This window comes from Apodemus sylvaticus, chromosome 15, assembly GCF_947179515.1.
Source record: "Apodemus sylvaticus chromosome 15, mApoSyl1.1, whole genome shotgun sequence".
NCBI classification, from domain to species: Eukaryota; Metazoa; Chordata; class Mammalia; order Rodentia; family Muridae; genus Apodemus; species Apodemus sylvaticus.
Window position 1 is genome coordinate 39,555,903 of NC_067486.1, and position 23,736 is coordinate 39,579,638.

A 23,736-nucleotide genomic window follows, 5' to 3' on the forward strand; every position below is an offset into this window, starting at 1 on the left:
CTCTCACCACAGCCATCTGAAGTGCTCATCCCTCCTTTTCTGCCATTAAGTCAAGTTGGCAGAGACTTTAGTGCTGTTAGCACTAGCCTGCATCAACGTCTCTCTTACCTTAAGGTGATCTCACCAGGAAAATATCTTCCTTGTAACCTGAGCACTTGGCATGAGAGCTGTGTTCAAAAGTATTTGAGTGAAGGAACACTAAGAGAATGAATAGGTGAATGAATGGATGGATGGATGGATGGATGAACAGATGAATGAATGGATGAATGAATGAACAAATGAATGAATGGGTGAAAGGATGGATGGATGGATGAACAGATGAATGAATGAATGAATGAATGAATGAATGAACAAATGAACAAATAGGTGAGTGGATGGATAGATGGATGGATGGATGGATGGATGGATGGATGGATGGATGGGTGGGTGGGTAGATGGATGGATAGGTAGATGGATGGATGAACAAGTGAATGAATGAAACCAAAGGCCTTCAGTGTTCCCGCTGGCATTGTGTTTTAAAAACTGAAAATTAAGCTAAACAGAGAATTTTCACCTGAAGAACTTTGAATGGCTGAGAAACACCTTAAGAAATGTTCAACATCATTAATCATTAGGGAAATGCAAATCAAAACAACCCTGAGATTTCACCTCACACCAGTCAGAATGGCTAAGGTTAAAAACTCAGGAGACAGCAGGTATTGGCGAGGATGTGGAGAAAGAGGAACACTCCTTCACTGCTGGTGGGATTGCAAGATGGTGCAACCACTTTGGAAATCAGTCTGACTGTTCCTCAGAAAACTGGACATGATACTTCTGGAGGACCCTGCTATACCTCTCCTGGGCATATACCCAGAGGATTCCCCGGCATGCAATAAGGACACATGCTCCACTATGTTCATAGCAGCCTTATTTATAATAGCCAGAAGCTGAAAAGAACCCAGATGTCCCTCAATGGAGAAATGGATACAGAAAATGTGGTATATTTACTCTATGAAATACTACTCGGCAATTAAAAACAATGAATTCATGAAATTCTTTGGTAAATGGTTGGAACTGGAAAATATTATCCTAAGTGAGGTAACCCAATCACAAAAGAATACACATGGAATCCAGTCACTGATAATTTGATATTAATTAGCCCAGAAGCTCTGAATTCTCAAGACACAATTAGCATAGCAAATGACTCCCATGAAGAAGTAAGGAGAGGACCCTGATCCTGGAAAGACTTGATCCAGCATTGTAGGGGAGTACAAGGACAGGGAAATGGGAGAGGGGTGATTGGGAAATGGGTGGAGGGAAGAGGACTTATGAGACCAATGGGGGAGGGGGGGGACTGGGAAAGGGGAAACATTCAGAATGTAAACAAAGAATATAGAAAATAAAATTAAAAAAAAAATAAAAGCAGAAAAAAAAAACCCTGAAAATTCAGACCTGAACCACCCCCTTCTCCTCTTCTTGTCATTAGCAGAGTATACAGTGATGAGTAAGAAAACATTAAAAAGTGAAAACTTTTCATTTCACACTAATTCCATTATTTATCCCCATCCAGTTCCCCTCTTAGTGCAGACACCTGATTGTCATAGCCCAGTGGCCTTCAACATGTGGATTCAAGGGATCTTTCTGCCACTGTCTCCCAGGTGGCTAAGACTGTATATACAATACCATGCACGGCTGTGTTATGAAATGTAAAACTTACACATTTCTTGAGCCACATCAACTATGTACAACTGAAACTATTGAAAGTGGACTGGAAAGTAGAGGGAACACTGATCAAGTTCCCAGAAGGCACGTGCTTGCATGTGTCGGTCTGGTGAGGCTGACGGTGAGTCTTCAGGCTAGAGCAAGAAAACAATATCGTTTATGAACATTTGGGTCCTGAAGAATCATTAAGTGTCTTTACATAAGAAAAAGTTTAAAAGAAAACCTGGAAGCATTGAATAAATACAGGAGTAAATGCTCTCAACTCCACACCTAATGATTATAAACTGTCCTCAATTTTCAAACACATTAAAAAAACCGTTCTGGTATTTTTAACAATCCTCTCAGCTAACAACTCTTCCTAGAATAGGGTCAGTTGCATTAGTCTATTTTTTGCATCCAGACATTTAAAGTTTGGACTCTGTGAGATGAGTTACTAGCCTGTCGCCACAGAGGAGTGCTTTTAAGTCCCACAGACTCTGAACTACTGAGTGAGTGTCCAGCATCCTGAGCAGCTGGACCGAAAGTGACAGCTTCTACAGATGTCACCTTGCCGTCTCCTCTCTCCTCACATGACCCTCTCGGACAATGGGTAATTTGAGGCCACAGCTTCACTCTAACTAAAGCAGCGAAACACCACAAACAGCAGAAACCTTACTCCTCTGATATGTTCAAAGCACCAGACTCTCTCAAGATCCTCTGTGGGCGTAACCGAAAAGCCCAGTTTAGCTGTGGTCTTCCTGTCTAAGTTACCTTAGACAGGATGGAAGGCTACCTTTTATTGTTTAACCCACTGTAGAATTGCACTGATTAACAAATTATTACATATTAGACCTTTACAAGAGCTACAGAGCCCTCAGCTTACAGTAACACCTACCATCTGTGCGGAGTCACAGAACAAATTAGTGAGGAAAGAGGGGGGCTGTGAGGCCAGATCCAGTTTCACAGCTGCCTCCCTTCTACCAGCACGCTAGGATTTACACCCCTTCCCCTCAGAAACCTACGTACTCTCCGTGCCTTTTTGAAACTTGGTTCTAAGCAGGACTTGCACAAATAACACTAGAATAAATACAGGCTTACTTAACTCTTTCCAGTTTATTAGCCTAGTAACAGGATCTAAACACTTTCCAAAAAGAACCTCCAACCATGAAGAGAGATGAATGGGACATGGGCTCTCAGAAAGAAACAACTCGCAAATGTGATATGAGCAAATCATTGTGTCATTAATACCTCAAATATTAACATTCTCTGAGTTTATATTAATTTATTTACTTACTGTACATTCCAAGCCCAGCTTCCCTCCCTCCTCTCCTCCCAGTTCTCCCCACCCACCTCCTGGCCCCTCCCCAGCTTCTTCTCCAATGCTCTTCAGAAAAGGGGGAGCCCCCCCCCCGTGAATACCAGCCAGCCCTGGCATATCAAGTCACAGTAAGAGAAATTTCACAGTTTTAATGGTAGCAAATGACCTCAGATAACTAACCCTTCACCTTACAATGTATGTGATACATTTGAAGGCATTGCTTCTGTGCTGGTTTCCACAGATTTACCACATAGACCGTAGGTTTTTAAAACTTCATTAAAATATACTAACGCTAGAAGGCTGTGTTGTCTAGTCTTCTGTAAAGAGAAAAGAAGGGAGAAAGAAAAAAAGAGGGGAGAGAGAGAGAGAGAGAGAGAGAGACTAAGTGCTGTATAAAAAATGCTAAGAATAGTTATTTAACCCTATTGTTATCTCCTATCCTGCTGAGACTTGATCATGCAATATTTTTGCAAAGCAATAATGAGTGATAGGTTATTTTAAAAAAAAACACTCTCTATGCTGTGAGCAGTGTTGAAGTTATCTATGCTGTGATACAATGGCAATCCTCACAATAACAACTGTGTTTAATTCTGCATATTACAGTAGCATCATGGCCTGCATTATCTTCCTTCTAGCATAGAATAGAAAAATCTAATTTAACACATGTCTTCCAGAATAGTGTTATTCACTGAATGATGTAGCACCTATGTTCTTATTGAAAGGGAGTACTGAGAAATAGGTAGCAGTGAATTATTTTCCAGAGCAATTTAGTAGGAAGGAGGTTAAAAGGATCCTAGTTCTTGGAGCTTTGGATGGTGTGATAGCACTGTTTTATTAAAGGTAACAAGAATTTTGCATTCACTCAGATGCTTATACATTTAGACAGTGAATGGGAGTGTGGTGTAATCCTGGGTCTATAGCACGAGAAAAAAAATAAGAAAAAACGCTTAAAAAATTGTTTTAGCAAGTGGGAAACAAAGCCCATGGCTTAGCTCTTTGCGTTCATGTAAAATCGTTCTGATCCGCCCTCGTTCTTCATGAGAAGTGCATTCTAACCTAAGTTCCAAAAGTAGACAGTATTTATTTCATTACTACAATAGGAGATTGGGATAGCATTAGAGAGAACAGCATGGCAATACTGTTATCTAATATCAGGCTGGTTAAGACAACCCAAAGGGAAGAAAGGCATCCCCAGAGCAGGCAAGAGTCAGAGACATCTGCACTTCCACAGTTAGGAGTGCCATAAACACACCAAGCTAACAGCCATAACATATGGCTGCGGAGGACCTAGTGCGGACCACTGAAGGCCCTGTCGCTTCCGCCATTTGAATCTCAGTGATCCCATATGCACCCTGCTTGGTTGATTCGGTAGCCTATGTTCTCCTGGTGTCCTGCATCTCCTCTGACTCCTGTAAACTTTCTACCACCTCTTCCACGGGATTGCCCCACACTCTAAGGGGAGGGACCAAATGGACACCTGCAATTTAGAGTCTCTTTCTACATAATGCCTTGCTGTGGGTCTCTGTATCTGCTTTCATATGCTGCCGGAGGAAGCCCCTCTGACGATAACTGAACAAAGCAGCAGTCCAGAGAACAGCAGAACAGAACTCCAGCGAAGAACAATCTGAGAACAGCAGAATGTCATTAGACATCTTTTCTTTCTTCCTTTTTTATTTATTTATTTTTATTATTTTTATTTTTTCTTTATTTGTAAAAAATAAAAATAAATAATTTTTTTTAATTTATACCCTAGGTATCTGGTTCCTGGCCATCTCTCTCATGGGGTGGACCTCTCAACGTAAACAAACATTGGTTGGCCACCCTCACATGGCCTAAACCACCATGGCCACGATACATCTTTCAGACAGATTAGATTGTGAATGGAGAGGTTTGTGGCTGGGTTGGTGTCCATGCTTGCCTTGCTAGAAACTGCTAAGTACTTCTCATGCCAAAGAGACTAGAACACAGAGGTAAAGTCTCCATGCCAGCACTAACTCAACCTCTCCACATTCAATGAGCTGTATGGATGTTGTCCTTGGCAATGGGGCTCTGTTTTCAGAGAGCAACCCCTCTGTCTTAGCATTAGCCTGGGTTGTTTGGGGATCTCCACAGGGAGACTCCCTTGGCCAACAACTCAACCCAATGCACTAGAAGCCTTGCCTGATTACAAGCTTTGGCCACTTGAAAATCGCTATCCAGCACTACAAGGAGTTGATACTAGGATCACCCTCATAGATTACAGGAAGTTCCCACTGCTCTTGGTTTCCACATTGCCCCCAAAATGCCCCCCAATTCCAGACATCTCTCCCCACACTCTCTCCCTTCATCCCATCTCCCACTACACACACACACACACACCTATCTTATCCCTCAGCTCCTGTTCTACCCACCCCAGTCTACCAGCAAAAAATATTGTTTCCCCTTCCACCGAAGATGCCTGACTCCCACGACAGCCCTCCTTTTTACCTAACCTCTCTGAGTGTACAGACGGCAGCTTGGTTCTCGTTTACTTACTAGCTAATTTCCTCTTATAAGTGAGTACATACCATATCTGTCAAGTGACATTCATCTTTCTGAGGCTAGCTTAATTTTGCTTAGCATGAAGATCTCTACTTTTGTTTTCTTGCAAATAATATAATTTTGCTCTTCATTACTGAATACAGTTCCACGGTGTACAGATACCATGTTTATTCATCTGTTGATGGGAACCTGGGCTGACTCTCTGATTGGGCTATTGTGAATAGTCCTCCAATAAGCATGAATGTACAAGAATCCCTGTGGTGCAATAACCGAGACTTCAAGTATATAGCTACAAGCACTGCAGCTATATCATGTGGTAGCTCATTTTAGTTTGCTTCTTAATTTGTTTGTTTTTACTGATTTCCATAGGGACTAGATTTACTTTCCTAGCAGAACTGAATAAAGGTCCCTTTTCCTCTCTCTCATTTAGCATTTGTTGTTTGCTCTCTTGATGATAGCCATTCTGATTATGGTGAGATCAAACCTCCTTGTCATTCTGATTTGCCTTTTTCTGATAACTAAAGACGCCCAATATTTTTCCATACATATACTGGGTGTTCGACTGTTCTGTAACGCTGAATCTTTAAAGTTTCAAGACTTCAGAGCTATATCTATAAGAAAAGGAAAGCTTCCAAAGAACTTACTGTCCATTCAACATCTTTTTTTCTTTGGGTTAAAATATCAATTCCGGTGAATGAGAAATGGAGGATTTTTCAAATGTCTTTGGTTTTGTCTGGATCATTTTTTGGGTTAGATTTTAGTATTAAGTCTTTGTGATTTTACTCCCTATCTGTTAACTTACCTCACTCTGGCGAGAACGGGACCACGCACGCACGTCCTAAAAGTTAGATGTGATTAGATCTGAATGCTGCATTGTGGGGTGCTGGGCATGCGCAGAGCTCCTCATTCTGTTAGCCACACTTTTACATCCGCAGCCTGCTACCTACTCGTTGGGTAACAAGCTTGGAATATAATTTGGAAACCAGGGTAAACTCTTCCCTAGGAATCCTTTCAGTAGCCTCATTGTCTCTGACTTCCGGTGCCTTCTTTGTTCCTCAGTGATTAAGCTCACTATGTTAGTGAGGAATCAGTGACAGAAAAGCTTCTGAATCCAGGCTGGTCCCTTAGATTAGCATCCTTTCTTCTCTGGCTCACTAACATATGGGGGAAACAACGAGCCACGATTGTGGTTTCCTATCTAAAGAATGACACTGTTTGTTCATTTCTGCAACCTGAAGCAAGCATTTGGTGGTTAGAGCTTCGTGAAGTAACAGAAAGAAATGAAAGACAACCAAAAAAAATAAAAAGCACTTTAGTGCTCAGGGGTGAAAATATGTAGACAGGACTACGCCACAGTGTAAGTTAGTCGGTTTTATGAAAAGGATAGGAGGCAGCGGAAGGGCAACTCCATAGGACTCAGAGGACCTGCATTTCAGTTCCCGGGATGCACATAAAGCTGTGTAAGATAGCATGCATTGCAGTAATCCAAGCGCACCTACAGTGAGACGGGAGGTAGAGGCAGGAGACACTGCAGAAGCTTCTGTACATCCGCAAACAGCAAAGGGAGCCTGCCTTAAACACTATGGAGGGTGGGGGACGGTGCGTGAGTTTGTCCTCTGGCCTCGACATGCTACGACACGTGCGCACCCTCACACTCTCTCTCACACACAAGCATGCAAACACACATACACACTATATAAACACACTGCACCTGCACACGAAAGAGTACGTCTACTTCTTTTAATTAGAAACTGTGCCCAAGGCTTCAGGCTCCCTTCCCTTTTCCCTCATGTTACGACTAGAAATAAACTATATTTAGTATTCTTCATCAGAAAAAAATATGCATTGCACGCTCCCTTATCTCTGTCACATGTGAGCTCAGAAGCGTCCCAGTTTCTACCCACTATTAGATTTATGCATTTTGTTACCTAAAATTATATTTTCCACATTAAACGTCTGTCCCATTTTTTTTCATATTTTATTTTAAGATTATTCTGGCTTACACTTTCCATTTCCAGACAACACTAGGGAAAGAATTTGAAATAAAGATGTACTGTTCATTTTAGAGTGGTGTTCATTTGAACAAGTATTGAACAAGATTCATTTTTTTAATCGGGGTAGTGTAATAATTAATCGGCTGGTGCTGCTATGAGAAAGTACCACCAACTGGGTGTTCTAAACTCCAGAAATGAGTTCTTTGCAGTCCTGGAGTCCGAGTCCAAGATGTCAGCAAGTCTGTCTCTTCTGGAAGCTTCTCCAGCTAATAGACAGCTGGCTCCTTCCTGAGGGTGTCCCCACGTGGCCTTTTCTCTGTGCATGCAGATTCTTTGCGGTATCTGTATCCACTGTGGGACCCCACCGACAGTGGGTTATACCTTTATGACTTGATATAACCTGAATAACTTTTTTAAGTCTCTTTTAAAATAGTCACACAGTGAGTTAGGTCCTCAAAGTGAGAATTTAGAGTAAATGCAGTTCACAACAGGTAGCAATGTGGCTTGTCAAATGTTTTTAATATCTTGCCTTTAGGGAGGAAAGAAAAATCTCAAGAAGGAAAGTGATAAAATTCACATTTACGTGTGAAAGTTGTTTGATATACAAATGTATATGAATATGCAAATCACCTGAATAAGGATATCATTTATGAGTCAATAGGTAAATGTATATGAATATGTAAATCACATGGATAAGGATATCATTTATGAGTCAATAGGTAGATGAGCACGAGGTCACTGTTAGCGGCTCCTTCACAGTACTTCATGGAAGGTACTGAGACTTAGCACAGAGGCAGGAGAGCAGGTGAGATTATACCAGCTTCCTTAGAATGTCCCCTGAATGTTCAGCGACATCATCTTATTTTCAGTGCATTTGACTAGGGTTGGCCAAATTTAACACATCAAAATATAGGATGCAGACTTCACTTACAATAGAAAAGGATGCTTGATTTATTCATTGAAGGCAAATGCCAGCCTCATTTGATAATGAGGACAAACCATTCCAAAAAACTCCATCATGGGGTATATTTACCCTTTAAAAAAGAGCAATTATTTGCCTTTTATGCAGAATTTACATTTAACTGTGGGTGCTGTGCGATTGTCATTTGTTTTGTTCTGGACAACTTACATTATGTTAAAGATTGAATCTTTGGGAGTGGGGGTGTGGAGAGGTGGCTCAGCCTCCACAGTCTCTTTGACATGTGGCGTGTGTGTGTGTGTGTGTGTGTGTGTGTGTGTGTGTGTAAGCATGCAAGCACAAGTTTAAGGGGAAAATAAAAGGAACGACACGTTCCCCCTTTACTGTGCCCCACCCACCCAGTTACATTGCGTTGACTAACTTCATAAATGTAACTTTCTAGCCTTTATTCAAAGGCTTTTAAAAGACCTATGCCCTAAAGCACTGAAAACCTAGATGTTAGGCTTCTGTCCAAGCTGCTGCCGTGATATATGACTACAATATATCATGTTAAAATATTAAAACCAGTTATGTACGCAAAGCTGAAGTGTTTTCATGTCTCTAGCAATGTCTCATCTTCTTCTCATCGGGTGGCTACACCAGTAGACTCCGGGTACCGAGGAATGTCTAATTCTTCGTCTCTGAACACTGGGGCTGCTCACTCACCTGTAAAAGCAGAGGACTGGATTCAAGGTGTTTTTCCCAAGGGTCTTAACAATTCCCCTCCAGAAGTCTGAAATGAGGGTTCCACTAATTCTTTCATTTGCCTTATGAAGCCTAAATTGTTCCAACTTCAGACTAATCCTTTTTCTCTTGAAGTTCGTAGTGTTTCAATTGTTAAATAATTAAGGATTATAGTACTCGAGAATTTCACCTTTAAAAGATGTTTCCCAACCATAAATTCATCAATGGTGAAAGAAAATACATAGACTTTATTCTCTGCTCCTCCCCCACACTTCCCTTAACACAGATTTTGTGCACATTGCGAGCTCAGATGCTGCGCGCATGAAAATGCTGATGATGTTGAAACAATCCCACAGTGGCGGGTTCTGACTGATGAAAATAATTTTGCTGGAACCTGGAGCCAGCTCCCGGGTTTGATGTAGAAGGAACGGCTCCTTGTTCTCTACCGCCATCTAGTGGCCCACAGCTCGCCACATCTGTGCAACATGGCAAGTCAGAGCTGAGATTTTTAAAGATTACTACAAATTGAATGGATGAATTGTTTTATTCTTGTCATCACAGTAAAAATGGGATTTACAGAGTGTTTCAACATATAAAATGTAATAAATGTTAATAAAAGTTAAGTATAACACAATGACAGACGTTAGCATCTAAGCAGTATAAATTTGTGCAATTTAATCTCTTTATGATGTTCAGACGTAAACTTGAACACTGAAGGAAAAATTGCAATGTACCTTAACTGGTGAAAAATAGAAGTTTTTCTACTCCTCTGATTTCGTATCTTGGTAAAGATTTAAAATAAAAAAGTAAATGTAATCATGTCTGAGGAAAAGCAAGAAAATACCTTCCTCCTAAATGTGGAGTTGGTTCAGGCTCTTCAGCCCATTTAACCATTTGTCTTCAATTAGAATAGAGCTTTAGCCTCATTATTATTTATAAACGTAATACAGTGCTTAATGAGTGTTGAATAACATTTAGTTTTTAATGTCCCATAATCTGGAACTTTCTCCAAATGGCATAATAGTGTGCTTAATTGTGTGAATCTAAAGGAAAAATAAATTTCTCTAATGAATGAAATAAAATCCTTCCAAAGTGAGACTTTTCCCCCATGAAAGCTTTTCTTTCCTGAATAACAATTATCAGAGGGAAATTTCTGCCATTTAACATTAACCAAGCTCTCCGTTTTAATTTAAAGCGTCAACAGTATTATCAAGCACTTAGGAAATGCAAACAAGAGATATCTGAATGGAATGATTGTCTTAATATACTTGTGAACCATCTGAGAAATATCCTTTTATTTTTTTCTTTCAGGGAGGGAAAATCCCTATACGGTGGACAGCCCCAGAAGCTATTGCCTACAGAAAATTCTCCTCAGCTAGTGATGCGTGGAGCTACGGGATTGTCATGTGGGAGGTGATGTCCTATGGAGAGAGACCTTATTGGGAAATGTCCAACCAAGACGTAAGTACACGCATGCTTCTGTCATTTTGTGAACAGAAGGGTATTGACATGATGAGGAACATCCTCTTTTATTTCTCCCTCATATTAACCCTTGTCTTGCCAACAGTTTCTTAAGGGACTAGAGGGGGAGGGGCCTGAGAAGTGCAGAATGTTCTCTCCCTAGTTGACTGGGTGAGCGGTGCTGTGTTCCATGCGGGACATACATCTTACCTGAGACACTCTCAGCACTGCTGACCTATAGTTAGACAAAAGAAAGAGTAATGTTGCCTTTTCATTTCATCCACGGGGCAATTCAGTGCACCGCTGCAAAGTCCAAACCAGCCCAGGCTAGAGTCCTTCAAGGAAGAGTGAATGCTTTCAGGCAACGCCCTATCAGTAAATGTCATCTCACAAGGTTCTTTTAAGATATGCAATCTTTCCTGTCATCTTTTTTTCCTCTGGTTGTTTTATCTGTAGCAATTACATTTGTGGTTGATAACATTACAGAACAGAAGGGTCCAGTAGAGTAGCCTCTATGATCTGCCTGCAGTCACAGAGACAGTAATCAGAATAATAGACATTCCAACGATGTGAGGGGGCAAGGTCGGAGCATGTTCTCTAGCCACTGCCTCATCTAAGAAGCCAGGTCTGCCTAATTGTCGTGCCTTCTCCAATGCGCGTGATGGTTTCTAAAGCTGTAATGATAGGAAGTAATCACTAATGTGATTTCGAATGTCCACAGATGCAAAGGTAGCTACTTGACTGTAAATCATCACTAAACATACACAGAGCATAACTGACGTAACGTCACATACCTTTACTCCAGCCAAAACCTTACAACCTCTCTTACAAACCCCCACACCTCACACTTGGCTATGACAGATTCCAGTTTCTACACCTTTTGTAGTTGTGCAACAGCTACAGAGTGTTCCGGTTTCACAAGATTTGTTTTGCTTTGCTAGTTTTCGGAGACAGGGTTTCACTATGTAACTCTGACTGTCCTGGAACTCACTGGTCTAAATTAAGAGAAAGCCACCTGACTCTGCCTCCTGAGTGCTGGGATTCTAAAGCCATAGGTGTGGTAAGATCTTGGCCACAGTTGATGCTTCTACTAACAGAGTATTGCTTTTGCAACTGAGTCTTGCTTCATCGTCTAGGAATCTACTGACTGATCATGAAGAATGCCAATACCAGATACCTATAACACCACAAGGGAAAGATCACATGAGCAGTCATTGCTCTCCAAAGCACAATGTCAAACACAAAGCCAGAATAGCAGGGTCCCCCGGAACATCTGGAACATCTGGTCTTACACACAAGTATTCATCGCCGGCAACCTCTGTACCATACCCAGCACTGGGACATTTTAAAGCCACGTCATATGACTAGAATTCTGTATTCTCTAGAAGAGTTTTATCTAATAAATCTCTCACCCTGTAACTGAACCTTTTTTGTTGTTTTTGTTTGTGTTTGTTTGTTTTTAGTGGATGTCAATTCATAAAAGCCTTTTCCAGCACTTCCTGAGTTAAACTCTCCAACTGGAAACGTGTCTGTTTACTACCAGAACTTCTGCTTTGGAACGTGGTTTTGTTTTATTTTTGTTGCTTATTTGTACTTCTTAAAAACCAAGTAGCTAAGGCATGTAAGCCCCAAGTTCTATAGTGCACACTTTAACCCTGAGACATTTCTCTCACACGAATTCTGTTTAGGGTAAACTAAGCCATCCAGACAATCCCAGAATCGACTTCTCTTCAGCACTGCTTCTTGTCCAGAGTCTCATGGTAATGAGTTCTTCACTCTTTTAGATTGCAGCCATAGTAAGCCTTTATAACAAGCCATGGCCGTTGCTGAAGAAAGCGAGGAATAACTGTGACTTATATGTCAGTTTGTATGAGTTCATGTAGCTTCCTGTTTGGGACTGGTGATCTCAGGTCTTAGCAGTTAGGAGAAAGACTAGAAATGAAATAAATAAGCAAAATTATAAAATGTGACCTGACATTAATGGGAATAAGATAAATGAGGAAGATAAGAAACTCCAGGCTTTGATTTGATTTATTTTATGAAACACTCTCATGAAAATCATTCACTTAAGGCAATAAGAGTCATAATTAGTCCTTCTTATTACATACCCAGAGGGAGTCATTCTAATAAAAGGCTGACCAAGGGGAAGAGCCATTTCTTGAGTTTCCCGATCCCTCGATTTTCTTTCCTCTTAGGACCCATTGCTGTCACAGATTTGACAAGCGTGGTCATGATGATGTGGACTATGATTCAGTCTCGTAAGCTGCTCAGACTTTGAAAGTGCCTGTTTCATGACTAAATGAAATGATAAAGAAATGACTTAGGTTCTTCCTAATGAGCCTTCTCATCATAATATGCTATAATTGTATAATCTGTGAGGAGATTGTGGGAGCAAAGCAAAGAATCACGGTCTTCCTTCTCGAGCACAGCATTCTCCAGCTCTCTGCTGAGCTGCCAGAAGTAGACAGGACATTCATAGAGCAGAGCAGGTACAATTGAGGATGCCAGGCCACAAGACAGATTGCTTAGGGAGGCAGCTTCTATGGGGATTGGCCCAACTGTGCCAATTCAACTCAGACTGCCATGTAAATTGTTCTTAATTGTTGGCTAGAGTGGTCCAGAGCCTGTTCTCAGCCTCTTCCTGCCTGGATGGTGCCCAACAATTCGCCCAGCAGTTCTGGCCATAGATCTTGATGATCAGCATACGAGATGACCATTTAGAGAGTGATTTTGCCTATTAAGCCTCATTTGGCCACACCGGCTTCATCTGAACGGGAGAGGATGCTACAGCCAGGAGTCACCTGAACCTGAGTCGGTTCTCATTTGTTCTCAGCACCAGGCTGAACTTTTCTCCACACTGAGCCAAAGGAGGGTCTCAGTCACTGTGGTATCCCCGTCTTCTGTGGGCAGCCAAGGAATATTCAAGGAAGAATCTGAGGGGGGAGGGAGATGTGGGAGCTGAATTCAGGGAGTCAAATCTTGAGGCCTTTAGATCCACACATTACTAGATGAAAGCAGAACGAGCTAAAATCTTCTAGGTTTCCTCTGCTACAGGAAAGGGAGCTGGAATTCGGTTCCACTAAACGTACTGGAAGTCAGCATATCTGAGATGGATCCAGTCACCCATATTTTTGTATAGAAGCAAAAATAGCATAATACAAATTTCCTGACTGCTCTGTCTAAACCCTGGCTATTCCATTTGTCCTTGGTTCCTCATTCATGCAGGGAAGTTATAGTTTTACACTTGGCCATTTCCAACCAAGATGCTTTCTAAGAAAAGCAATGAGACAGAGAGTAAAAGTCCAACCGTGTTCTGTTTCAATGTCTTAAATACTTTTACTGCATATTAGTGAGTTAACAAAGCTGTGGGCACAGATCAAATGGAACATTACAATGTTTTATGATTTTTAATGAGTTTAGAAAATTTCAGACAGTTTTTAGGAAATGGTTTTTCTCTTCTGCCGACCATGGTGTATTTTATTACAATGAACAATTCTGAGTCTGCAGAATCTGTGTTAGTGAATAATATAATGAGTTTTCCAAAGGTCAGTGGAATTGTACATTAGGGAATGGAAATGAGGAGGGGAAAAAAGCCGAATACAGAGAACTATCCTATAAAAAAATAACAAAATATAATTGCAGGTGCCATATCCTCAGCCCACTCAGAAAGTACTTATTAAACATGTGCCACTCACCGGACCAGGTGTGCATGTGGGAGAAGGATGTGGGAAAATCAGTCCTCTGCTGTGTTAAATGAAATAAACAAAGCACAGAAAGGCAGATGCTGAACTCTGTCCCATACAGGGAAGCTAAGAAGATAATCACATAGCTCTAACTTAACCGGACTCTAGGAAGGAACACTAAGAGGTGCCTGCAAGGATGTCAGACACCCAGACACCGGGTACCAAGTACCCAAACCCATTCAGGTCAGGGAAGCCAGGGGTAGTATTCTAGGTGACACATTAAGGTAACTATAAAATACAACCAGTGATTATCTATTGGGGGGGTATTTTGTGTGTTTGTCTATTTGTTTTTATTTTATTTTGGGGACAGGGTTTGTCTATGTAGTCTTGGCTGTCCTGTAACTAGCACTGTAGACCAGGCTGGCCTTGAACTCAGAGCACTTGAACTCCCAACTGCTAGGACTAAAGGCATGCACCACCACACCTGGATTGATTATATATTTTTGGAAAGAACTAGAGGAGAGAAGCTTGAAGATTTCCATGGCAAAGAAATAACAAATAGTTGCAGAGGTGGAAATGTTAATCACTTTGATCGAGCATTACCCACTGGACACCTGCATGTAATTCTCACTGTATTCCATAAACATAAAAAAGAATTAATGATACATTTTTTCAATAAAGGTATCCATTATTTCAGCGTAGAGATGAAGTTCTGGTACTTTATTACTCCTACGCCCATGTATGATTAGAATGACACTCATCAAGGGGGTATGCTGTTCTTTCTTTTTTAAAATGTAATAAAACACTGTATGACTTCAATATAGTTATTTGAGATATACATGCCACAAAAGCATGCCAGTTCTGTTATGGAAGGTTTTTCTGATTATTAAAGAAAGGAACCCAATGCAAACTAACTTGAACAAAAAAGACTTTTCTTTTTTAGTCATGAAACAGCAAGTTGATTAGCACACTGAATCTGGGTGTGCAGTGCTTTAGTGGGGGCCTGGCTTTCTAGACTCTTTCACTCTACTCACTGCATGCTTTGCTGCCTCCTGCTCTGGGGCTCAGGATGTCAGGCTAGCCACAGCACTACAATGAAGCCTTTCTGAACGTCACATGCCAAGCCCAATGTTAGGGAAGAACGGCTGGCTCAACGTTGATCTAAACCCACATCCGAGAGGCAAGTTGTGTCATCCAAGCTGGGTCTTCATGCCAGCCTTCTCTGCTCCACGGTGGATGGAGCACCATGACTGCCAATTTTCCCACCATCCTGTGGAAGGAGAGGATTGTGAGCTGAAGGGAACTGTGCAGTCAGAAGATGAGTTAGGTCCTTTGTTTGCTTATTTAGTTTCATTTTTGTACGCCTTTTGGGATATTGGTCATCTAATAGCAACTTTATTGCAGTCTCACTTTCATGAGACACCGAAAGGCTAATAGGGCATTGCTGTATTCTAATCTAATAACCAAGCAAACTGGAAAGATCAGTATTTTGGGTTGAGGTATGTCTTGAACTTTGAAATTGATGTTTAGTCATAATATTAGCCTCTACATATGAGATTGCAGTAGCATTCCCCTTCTAAAATAGCCACCCAAAAAAGGCCCTGGTTATTGTCTTGTCACACATGGGAGACAAACATTACCCCCAGTTAAGAGTCACTGATAATTTAGTAGAAAGCTCTGAAATTCTGAGTTCTGATTCAGGCTCATGGCTGACTAAAAACTTAGGCAAGTCATTTAAGCTTTCTGAGATATCATTCTCTAGAGTTCAAAATAACTAATTGTAGATATTGATGAAAAACAATATAACTCATCTATAGTACCTGGTACATATACATTGTTTAATTAATCCTGGGTAGTAAAAGCTTGGATTTTATATATTCACTGTAAACCACCTGTTTTGTTATTGCTTGGTACAGTTTGTTTTTTCAAGGGTCAAACTTGATTGGTACATTAAGATATCAAACTACAAAAACATGAAGAACATTGGAGTAACAGAGTAAATATTTAAAGCAAACAAAAATTTAAAACATGAGTCTTTACCTGTAGACAATAACTAAGTTTAAATGAACAAAATTTCCTCCTTAAAAATACAGAGAAGGGTGCTGAAAAGATGGTTAATATAAAACAGCTATTTTAGGTGATTAGTTTGCTTAAGAGGAAAGATAGTTCTCTGAGGTAAATCCCATTATTATCTCCATTTCCAGAGAACTGAAGCTTAGAAACAATCAGGGATCTATCCAAGTTGTTGGAGAGCCATGGAACTGAAGTTTAAGTCCCTGCTTAATCCAAACTGCTTGTTTTTATCACTAAATTGTAAAGTAGACATTCCAGATTCGAAGGAATCTACACTCCACTCTTCCCAAGAGACCAAAGCATCTTTAATTGTGCATGCAACTCATCACACAGAAGCTTTTGCATTGTCTCCTGCTTGCAAAAGGATGCAGATGACCTATCACTGCTGAGAAATATAAAGCCTCACTGCAGTTTTCTTGTACCTTGACGTTAATATTTTATGAAATGCACTATCCTGTTGTTAGATTTCGTACAAACAATTCAGTCAAATTTTAATGAATGACAGAACTATCCCATTGCCCAAAAGAGTTCCAAGGCAGACGGAAGGTGGGGAAATTTCTTGTTGCTTTTAAGCATGCAAAGTTTATCTTTCATATCTGTAAGGTAGATCAAGGTGATGTTGTATGTTATTTTCATTCAAATTCAAAATCATTGCAATTTACTACCTATGGGAGGACATGGCCGTACACGCGCTCCAAAGATGGCACCAAGGGCAGTGCTCTTCTCCACGCCAACAATTTTAATGAGCTTCTCAGGGGGGAACAGCAAAATATGAACAGCAGAAAGAAGGAAATAACCAAATCCACAGAGTCAGTAGGTGGGGAAAAGGCCAACTTCACTTAAATGAGAAACAACTTCAGTAGAGCTAATGATCTTGTAGTGGGGCAGGGGTGGGGAGGGGTGTTTTATTTTCCTGACTAGAGAAAAAAAAAAGCCTTTGAAATGCACATGTCTCCTAGGTGCTTAGGTTCTTCCACTAAGATCATTCCTTTTTCTCTAGAAGACTTCACAAACAATCTCACTTGAGGCTACTTGGAAAAGCACAATGCTACCACAGTGTGTTTGGTTTTTTCTACCTAATTTTTTAAAAGCTTAGCATGAGAAAGGAGAAGAAGGAGGAGGGGAGGAGGAAGGGGAGGAGGAGGGGAAGGAGGAAGGGGAGGAGGAAGGGGAGGAGGAGGGGGAAGGGAGGAGAAAGAAGGGGAAGAGGAGGGGGAAGGGGAGGAGGAGGGGGAGGAACAGGGGGAAGAGGAGGAGGAGGAGGAAGGGAAGGAGGAGGGGAGGAGGAGGAAGGGGAGGAGGAGGGGAGGAGGAGGGGAGGAGGAGGGGGAGGAGGAGGTTTCCCTGTAGGTTATTTTCTGATGCTCACTTGAAGGGGCAAGATGGAATGTTTCTGTCAGGTTTTTATGAAACTTTGTTGAATGTGGTGTGTCTAGAAACATCATTCTGGAATTTAGGAAGGAAGAAAATGTTTTCTGTATTTCTTGATTGCCATCATTCTATAACCCTTCTCAGTTAGGGGTCAGCACTGCAGCTATGACTAGAGGATGCACAGAATCCACTTATCTAGAAATGCAACATGATTTTGTGACTCAGAGACTCCAGTTCATTTTCAATTTTTTTCTCTGATTAGATTCTCCAAACTCGACTGTATTATGTAATGGTCCCTGTGTAATGATCTGTGTAAGATACAGTAAATTGCTAAAAACCCATTCCTATTACTTCAACCCTCCATTTTGCAGAGGGAATTTTTGCCTTGATTTGAATATATATTCTACTGAAACAATTTCCAAAATGGCCTCGTCTCCTCAGCTTTTCAGTAATTCACACTCTTTATGCACAAGCATTTGGTTGAGAGGCAGCATTTTAATTAAATGAGCACTAATTGCACCTGCATGAGGGGTGAATGACTGCTTGAGAAACAAAAGGAATAAGGAAAAAAAAAAGCAGTGAATCACAATTGTAAATAAGTCAGTTAGCTAGCAAGTAGAAGAAACCAGTAACTCATATTTCACTGCTACTACGAACTTTTAAGGAAAGAAAGGATTTTTTTTCCCTAACTACATAATCACAAAACTAGATAATGTACAGTATCCAGCGTTTTCACCAAAACAAACAAATAAAAACAAATAACTGGCTATACCTTTGATTTACACTCAGAAAGATATGTATTTGCTATTTGTGACTCTTGTGGTTTTTAATATGTATTCTCTGATGGTCATTTACATAATGTATATTTTAAATTTTCCTTTTCATCTGCACCCAGGCATATATATACTGTTATATATATATACACATACACACACACATACACATGCACATACACATACACATATACATAAAACACTTTTAGTGGTCTAAGGAACAGAAATATTAAAATTTGCCCAATATGTTTCTTAATTCATAATGAAGTTCCATAATAGAAAAGTTTTTTTTTAACAAGGGAAATGACTGTGAGATCTGAGAACACTGAACTCTTTTTAAAAAATTAAATAAATTAGTCTAATACTTGATCTTCATATTTCTTAAAGGTGTAAGCCACAGGTAAAAAAAAAAAAAATGTGCTGTTGTCCAAATCTTCCTACGTTTTGTTTACAAGGTATAGCCTCCCTCCCCGTCTGGACGTTTGTTTCCATATGGTGACGCCTACAACTCTTAGGAAACAGTTCTGTATTAAAACAAATCCACTTCTAAATGCAGAAGAGCCTGAGAGAAGAGCACTTAGCACTTAGAGATTCAGCTTCAGAATCTCTGCAGACGTAGCTTCTTGTACAAAAGGTTCAACTACAGGCAGAATCAAGTGCTTATTTCTTTATCAGTAACAGAGCCTTGTTTGTGAGTGATGCTTAGGTCTTCAGTACTCCTTTACTGACTCCGATACAAGCTCATGTGAAGAACAGAAAAGGTCCGTACTTACCTCTGTTCCCACAAGTGACTTTCTTACATTTTATATTATATTATATTACCATATAATAATCACATAAGTTTCCTCTGTTCCCTTCTCTTACTCCAACTTTCCCCATGTCTCCCATGCACATGCACATACTCCAATTCTTTCCAATGTCTGGCTTTCTCTTCTTTAATTGTTATATACTATATAAATTCATAAATACAACCTGCTGAGTCCATTCAGCATTGCTTGTATGTACATAAATTCAGTGCCAACCACTTGACATTGGATAGCCACCTAGAATCCCCTCCCTGAGGGAAGACTACCTCTCTGGCTCTCAGCATTGCTTAGTTGTCTGTTGTTCTTAGTAGAGGGGTGAGGCCCCGTGAGATTTCTACATTAGCATGTTTATTGGTACAGGTCTTATTTAGGCAGCCATATTATTGAAGTATCACAGATGTAACTTCCCTGTCATTTCTCAGAGACACAAACTCATAGCAGATCCCCTGATCTTCAGACTCACGTAATCTTCCCATCTTCTGCAATGTTCCCTTGGCCGTAGGGTCAGTAGCTGTGTTGGAGATATGTGCACTGGGACTGAGAACCCAGGATTAGTTGTTACAACGGGAAGTTTCTTTAGTGAGGCTTAGGAGCCACATTTGTCTGCAGGCATAAAAATAAGTACTTAGAATGTAATGATGAATTATGGTAAGTCAGTTAATTAGGGATAAAAAGTTCTTACTACTCAGCAATTAAAAACAATGAATTCATGAAAGTTTTAGGCAAATGGTTGGAACTGGAAAATATCATCCTAAATGAGGTAACCCAAACACAAAAGAATACACATGGAATGCAGTCACTGATAAGTGGATATTAATTATCCCAGAAGCTCTGAATACTCAAGACACAATTAACGTATCAAATGATTCCCAAGAAGAAGGAAGGAGAGGGCCCTGGTCCTGGAAAGGCTTGATCCAGCATTGCAGTGGAGTACCAGGACAGAGAAATGGGAGGGGTGTGATTGGGGAATGGGCAGAGGGAAGAGGGCTTATGGGGAGGGGGGAACTGCGAAAGGGGAAATCATTTGGAATGTAAACAAAGAATATAGACAAAAAAAAAAGTTCTTTAAAGTTTTAGGCAAATGGTTGGAACTGGAAAATATCATCCTAAATGAGGTAACCCAAACACTTGCTACTGGGTAATTGGCCAGGTTTTCAACACCAGGCATGATTTCTCTAGTGTTCAGTAGGTCTTAAGTGCAACTAGACAGTGTTAATTACCTCTAAGATAAAGGTTCAACTATTGAGCCTTTAGGGGTATCTTGCTATGCTGGGCATTGCTGTGTTTCACGGGTATCACAGATGGATAGGACTATTCATTGCTACCTCCACTGGCAACATGCATAGCACTGTCTGGAGCTATGAAAGTTAGTCCTCCAGGAGGAGGCTTTTGAGTGTGACTTTCAAAGTTGTCACCGACAACAGTCCTCCAGGAGGAGGCTTTTGAGTGTGACTTTCAAAGTTGTCACTGACAACTATTTAACCTATGAGTGTCCTGGACTTCATAACACTTAATCTTCTACTCACTCAGCAACCTACTGTGGAACATATACAGGCATCTTATACAGGCTCCACTGGTCTTGTAGAAGACCCAAGTTTGAATCTCAGCACATACATGGTGGCGCATAACTGTCTGTAATTCTAGTTTCAGAAAATCTGATGCATCCAAATATATTTTATAAAGGAAGAAAAAAGATAGATAAAAAGAAAGAAGGAAAGAAAGAAAGATTGAAAATTAATTATATTGTTTTAGGAAACTTTTTGTCTTAAAAAGAAAATGTTAGGCTAAATAACAAGTAGGCACTTGATAATGTATTCTCTTTTTGTAGCTTATTCTTTCATAAATTTATTCTCCTTTTTTATGATGATTTTTTTCACCAGTTTCCTAGATTTTATTCCATCTCCTAAAATAATAAGCCTCAACTTTTCTTTTTTTTGTTTTGGGTTTTTTTTTAATATTTTTATTTTCTATATTCTTTGTTTACATTCCAAATGATTTCCCCTTTCCCGGATCCCCCCTCCCCGTATGTCCCATAAACCTTCTTCTCTCCATCCATTCTCCAATCACCTCCCTCCTTTTTCTCTGTCCTTATATTCCCCTCCAACGCTAGGTCAATCCTTTCCAGGATCAGGACCCTCTCCATACTTCTTCATGGGAGTCATTTGTTATGCGATTTGTGCCTTGGGTATTCCGAGCTTCTGGGCTAATTAATATCCACTTATCAGAGATTGCATTCCATGTGTATTCTTTTGTGATTGGGTTACCTCACTTGGGATGATATTTTCCAGATCAAACCATTTGCCTAAAAATTTTGTGAATTCATTGTTTCTAATTGCTGAGTAGTATTCCATTGTGTAAATATACCACATTTTCTCTCTCCATTCCACTTTTGAGGGACATCTGGGTTCTTTCCAGCTTCTGGCTATTATAAATAAGGCTGCTATGAACATAATGGAGCATGTGTCTTTATTGCATACCAGGGAATCTTTTAGGTATATGCCCAGGAGAGGTATAGCAGGGTCCTCCGGAAGTGTCATGTCCAGTTTTCTGAGGAACCTCCAGACTGACTTCCAAAGTGGTTGTACCATCTTACAGCCCCACCAGCAGTGGAGGAGTGTTCCTTTTTCTCCACATCCTCGCCAACACCTGCTGTCTCCTGAGTTTTTGACCTTAGCCATTCTGACTGGTGTAAGGTGAAATCTCAGGGTTGTTTTGATTTGCATTTCCCTAATGACTAATGATGTTGAGCACTTCTCAGGGTGCCTCTCAGCCATCCGAATTTCTTCAGGTGAAAATTCTTTGTTTAGATCTGTACCCCATTTTTTAATAGGGTTATTTGGTTCCCTGGGGTCTAACTTCTTGAGTTCTTTGTATATATTGGATATTAGCCCTCTATCAGATGTAGGGTTGGTGAATATCCTGTCCCAATTTGATGGTTGCTGTTTTGTCCTTTTAACAGTGTCCTTTGCCTTACAGAATCTTTGTAAAATTTTATGAGGTCCCATTTGTCAATTCTTGATCTTAGAGCATAAGCTATTGGTGATCTGTTCAGGAACTTTTTCCCTGTGCCCATGTCTTCAAGGGTCTTCCCCAGTTTCTTTTCTATTAGTTTCAGTGTGTCTGGTTTTCATGGAGGTCCTTGATCCACTTGGAGTAAAGTTTAGTACATGGAGATAAGAATGGATCAATTCACATTCTTCTGCATGCTGACCTCCAATTGAACCAGCACCATTTGTTGAAAGGCTATCTTTTTTCCACTGGATGTTTTTGGCTCCTTTGTCGAAGATCAAGTGACCATAGGTGTGTGGATTCATTTCTGGATCTTCAATTCTATTCCATTGGTCCACTTGTCTGTCACTGTGCCAATACCATGCAGTTTTTAACACTATTGCTCTGTAGTATTGCTTGAAGTCAGGGATACTGATTCCCCCAGAATTTCCTTTGATTTTGAGAATAGTTTTTTTGTTATTCCAGATGAATTTGAGAATTGCTTTTTCTAACTCTGTGAAGAACTGAGTTGGGATTTTGATGAGGATTGCGTTGAATCTGTAGATCGCTTTTGGCAAGATGGCCATTTTAACTATATTAATCCTGCCGATCCACGAGCATGGCAGATTTTTCCATTTTCTGAGGTCTTCTTATAGTCTAGGTGCCCATGAGCTGCACCGATTACTCCTTAATCAAGGGATCAGAAGTACCTATAAAACAAAGCTTGCCCCAGAAGAAATATTTATGACAGTACAGTCAATGCGACTTTTCTTCACACTTCCTCAAAAACACAGCTTTCAGAAGTCACAGAGCTGAAAGTCACAGCTTTGTTGCTTGTCTTAACACGGCTGCATGCTTGGTAGTGCTTGGAAGAGATTAGCAGATCTTGAGTTCAGTTTAACTGCTGAGAGACTGCAGCTATTTCTGAATGACCAGAGCAAAGGGCCAGGTTGTACAGATCAGAGGTGAAGACTGAGAAGTGGTCTTTACCAGAGGAATAAATATGGATATCTAGGAATGATGTTTCCCTAGGGCCCCAGACATGGAAGCCATTGGAAGACAAGTGATGGTAACAACTACGGCTACACAAGAACACAGAAAAGAAGACTCAAGAACTAACGTGGGCAGAGTTTAGGATGTGGCTCAAGTCTCCTGAGAGAGTGTCTCTTACATCTGTGACTTAGAGGTTGTGGTGATGACATTAGTATATTTTTGATGCAATACTGAGTAATGTACCAAATCATTTGTACAGGATGTATAACAGGACATGTCTTTAAATGAGGTAAGCTGTGTTACCAACTCATAATTTGACACCAAATTCTCAATTATATATATAATTGATATAATATATTGTATATATGGTGTCTCTGTATTAGTCAGGGTTCTCTGGAGTCACAGAACTTAAGGAATGTCTCTCTATATTGAGA

The 23,736-nt window shown here is 40.4% G+C and overlaps 1 protein-coding gene across 1 annotated transcript in view; it reads left to right on the forward strand.

The window, feature by feature from the left end:
• Positions 1–23,736, forward strand: part of Epha6 (EPH receptor A6) — a 993,878-nt gene that overhangs the window by 944,761 nt on the left and 25,381 nt on the right. Inside the window, exon 15 of the mRNA XM_052158907.1 lies at positions 10,466–10,615. Within this exon, the coding sequence (XP_052014867.1) occupies positions 10,466–10,615 (150 nt within the window). The remainder of the gene's footprint in view (positions 1–10,465; positions 10,616–23,736) is intronic.